Here is a 4,083-nt window from a genome sequence, read left to right as displayed (position 1 = left end):
TACATAAATACACTCACACACTTTTCCTAAATTATACAGTACGCCTGTACGGTATCGTAATTACTCCGTATACGATTTATACTCTTCTACGTTCTACGTATACAAACTTTTGTCTTTATTCTTTCTTTTTTGAATAAATTGTTTTATTCAATTTATGTTTATTTAATTTTGCCTTTTATTTCTTAAAAGATTTTTTAATACGGCTGTGTGTCTCATGTTCCCCCTATATATATACACAAAGATTCCTTCATTTCTCCGTGTGTTCATAAATAAAATAAGGAAAGATCCCCTTTTCCTTTCTCTCTCCTCACTTCACTCCCTCGCCGGAAAACACTCACCGACCACCAGTTTTTCGCCGACCATTTATTTACCAAAATTCCTCAATATATTTCAACAATATTGATTTATTTTCTAGTCTCATAAATTAATTTTTTCAATATTTGGGTTAGTGAACCACATTGAACTGCGCATTTCGATCCGAATTTCCTGGCTTAACTAATGATTAAAGTGCCAGGAAATTAAATTATTTTATAGAACATTTAATTTAATTTAAGCTCGAAGTTTGAAAGTTTCTTTTTCTAAATCTCACTCTTCAATTTGTTTCTCGGATTTTCTTTTGTAGAATTTGTTTTTTGATTCATCAGTTTGTTGAATTGTTATTGGAGGAGAGAGAAAATTTGTAAGGAAAGAGATGGCGGTGGCAGCGCCGTGTCTGCAATTTCCTCATTCTCCGACCACCATGTCACCAAAGAAATCAAACGACGCCGTTTTGCTATACCGATCTACTTTTCTTGGAACGACGTCGTCGTCTTCCAAGATAAACAGAACACGTTCTTTTGAGTTTAAGCCAAAACAGAGACCTTCTTCCCTCCCCACCATCCGTAGAGCTTGTAGCGCAAACTTCGACACTTCTTCCGACGAAGAATTCTCCAGAAAACTTCAGAAATTAGCCATCCGATTTCAAATTTCCGACGAAAATAGCGTAGAAAATTTCACCGAATCTCAGACAAATCTCAATTTAACCGATGACGACGAAGAAGAAAATTCATTGGTGGAATCTTCGTTAATGGAGATCCAAAACGTCGAAATGAAGGCGAAAAGCTTAGATCTCCCACTCTCACTCAGAATGATCAAACAAAAGAAGAAACAATTGCAAGATAATTTCACAGAAGCCGGAGAATCCACTTATTGTTCGGTGAAAAAAGCGTTTTCATCAATGGTGTTTATAATTCGAGAACTCCACAGTTACACTCTTCAGATGAGAGAGATCTTGTATTTCGAAGATTTGCAAGGAATATTAGCGAGAGTACAGAGTGAAATGCATGCTTCATTTGTATGGCTTTTTCAGCAAGTGTTCTCTCACACTCCTACTCTCATGGTTTACGTCATGATTTTACTTGCCAATTTCACTGTCTACTCAATGTCCACCTCCGCCGCAATTGCCGTTACGCCACCGGTTGCCACCGTAGAGGTGAGAGATTTTAGCAGTGGTAGTCATTTCGAGTTCGACTCCTCCACGGTGAAAATATTTACAGTGAGTTCTTCCGGGAGTAATACGGCGGCGGTTGGCGGGAACTACGGCGGTGGGAATAATGGTAGGCTGGTTGGGAGTGGGATGGATGGTGATAGTTGGATGAATAATAATTCCGGTATTGTCCACCGTCCGATTGTTCCTGATGGTGTGTCTCCCGTGAGCACACGGGAGGACACGCGGCAGAAGGAGGAGGTGGAGGAAGTTGAGATATGGAATTCAATTGTAGACGAAGCTACTAGAATGCAGGGACAAGTGAGGGATGAATCTCTTGACGATGAAGCCATGCAGAGTTTTGTTTCGCCGGTGACGGCGAAAATCGAAGCCGATGATTATGTGGATTATTTTAAAACGGAGCTCCATTATCAAAGTTGTGTAGCTCAAGAGCCTAATAACGTTTTGCTGTTGGCTAATTATGCTCAGTTCCTCTACCTCGTTGTTCATGACTTTGACAGGTACAATTTCATACTCTAGTTTTACTAATCTGTTTAGTGTTTACTTGAGTTATACGGATTATGGAGTACTATTTCTCGATGGGTTTCTTGATACTATGTTTGGTTCGTGTTCGTATTGTCGTGTTTGTGTTTACATGACGGTATCAGATATGTTTGGTTCATGTCATATTGTCGTGTTTGGGTTTACATGACTGTAATACTGTACTCCGTATTAGATATGTTTGCGACAATGTAACTAATTCAAGGCCGTACACAAAATGGTGTTGTGTAGACTAATGGAAAATTCGAGGCTAAAAATGTGGTAGAATATGGTTAAAACGTAATCGAATTGATGTGAATGAGTCATTGTATTTCATTGCTTGCATCTTGAATTCGTGATGATTGATGAATGTAAATGTTTGAATTTTTATGCAAAAGTTATAAATGCACTGTGAAAAGGCACTTGTATGATTGTAGTATCTGTGATTTACTTTGTGAATGATTGTACAAAGTAGAAATAATTTGTCGTATGCTACTCACGGCTGAAATTATTCCAACTTTTACTCCGTATTACGTAATTAAAACGGTAAAATTGGAATCAAATTGAATCATAAGAACTAAGAAGTATTTCCTCTGTCCCAAAATCTGCACAGTGTAGTATGTTTTAAAGTGGTAATAACAATGTGGTTGTTTGTAAATTGTAACAGAGCCGAGGAATACTTCAAAAGGGCTACAAAGGTGGAGCCGAAAGATGCCGAGGCATACAACAAATACGCAAATTTCTTGTGGCAAGCAAGGAACGACTTATGGGCAGCTGAAGAGACCTTCTTAGAGGCTATTTCTGCTGAACCGAGTAACACTTACTATGCTGCCAACTACGCCCATTTCCTGTGGAACACTGGTGGCGAGGACACGTGTTTTCTAGGCGATGAACCCCTCGATGCCTAAAAAAAGATAAAAAAAAATAAAATTCGGAAAATAAAGGACGAGGGAGTAATACTGTGATAGTAGTAGTAGTAGCAGTAGTAGTAGAAGGTGTAGGCGCAACACAAAATGACACGAGAAACGCCTTTTGGAAGTTTCGAAAGTGGACTGTGATGGGTTTATGAGGCGTAGTCGTAGCGTAGGTGCGCGGTCACACCAACCACTTATTGACACTAGTGGTGGTGGTGGTGGTGGTGGTGTTAGTGTCGGATGAAAAGAAAGAGGAGAATGTGGGTTTGGTGGTGCGGGTGCACAAATGCACATGGTGAAGAAAGTTGGGAAATGAGCAATGAGACAATGAGACAATACATAAACATGAGAATTAGAATGGGTGGAGGGAAAAAAGGCAAGATTTGCTGAACTGCCTTGTTGGGATCTACAGGAAACAACAAACTTTGCCTCGGAGTTAAAAGAGGATCAATTTTTATTGCACATAAACTTTTTCTTTTTCTTTTTTCACCGCGTAAAAATGTTCTATCACTGAACATGTAACTAATATCTTCTGTTTTTGTTCATAGAATACTACTTCGTATATGTAATAACAGTCGAGTACTTCTACTAATATTCTACTAATCAGAAACGATGTTAATTAATTATGAAATTATAATACGAGTATTATAAAAGAAAGAAAAAAAAAGAGTTTTGGAACATGGGGATTAATTATATGTTCCAATAAACATAATTGTCTCTTAAATGTATGCTTTCGACTCGTCTCTTTTTTGGTTGCTTTGCTAGTTTGCTTATCTTTAGCTTAATGCATGCTTGTTGTCTAGTTGGTGGATTTGATTTTATATCAACTTGCACATTGATGAAATCAGTTGATCTCCATTGAAGTAGCTTAGAACAAACGCACAGTTTGGGCCTTAGCAACTATAAACTGAGCTGCTAAGGAAGAAGAGAGAGTATAATCTTTATTGATGGTTTGCTTACAGCTCAAGCAATTAGGGAAAAACTAACTAACTGCAATAATACAATAGATAAGCTTATATAGAAAACTGTAATGCTGTCCTAACCAATCAGAGAGCAGCATGAGCATAACAACCAATCAGAATGCAGAAGAATAACAGACCACCTGCTGACTTGCCACGTCAGCTAAAATCAGTTAGAGAAGAAATAATCAGGTGATAGATGATG

The 4,083-nt window shown here is 38.1% G+C and overlaps 1 protein-coding gene across 1 annotated transcript; it reads left to right on the top strand.

Moving 5' to 3' along the window:
• Positions 1–249: 249 nt before the first annotated feature.
• On the top strand, positions 250–3,511 carry LOC110803005 (uncharacterized). The gene is made up of 2 exons (XM_022008459.2): positions 250–1,986; positions 2,673–3,511. Exons 1-2 carry the CDS (start codon positions 692–694, stop codon positions 2,911–2,913), a joined length of 1,536 nt encoding a protein of 511 aa, XP_021864151.1. The 5' UTR covers positions 250–691; the 3' UTR covers positions 2,914–3,511.
• Positions 3,512–4,083: the final 572 nt, after the last annotated feature.

This window comes from Spinacia oleracea, chromosome 1, assembly GCF_020520425.1.
Source record: "Spinacia oleracea cultivar Varoflay chromosome 1, BTI_SOV_V1, whole genome shotgun sequence".
Lineage (NCBI taxonomy): Eukaryota > Viridiplantae > Streptophyta > Magnoliopsida > Caryophyllales > Amaranthaceae > Spinacia > Spinacia oleracea.
This window is presented reverse-complemented; position numbering and strand designations above follow the sequence as displayed.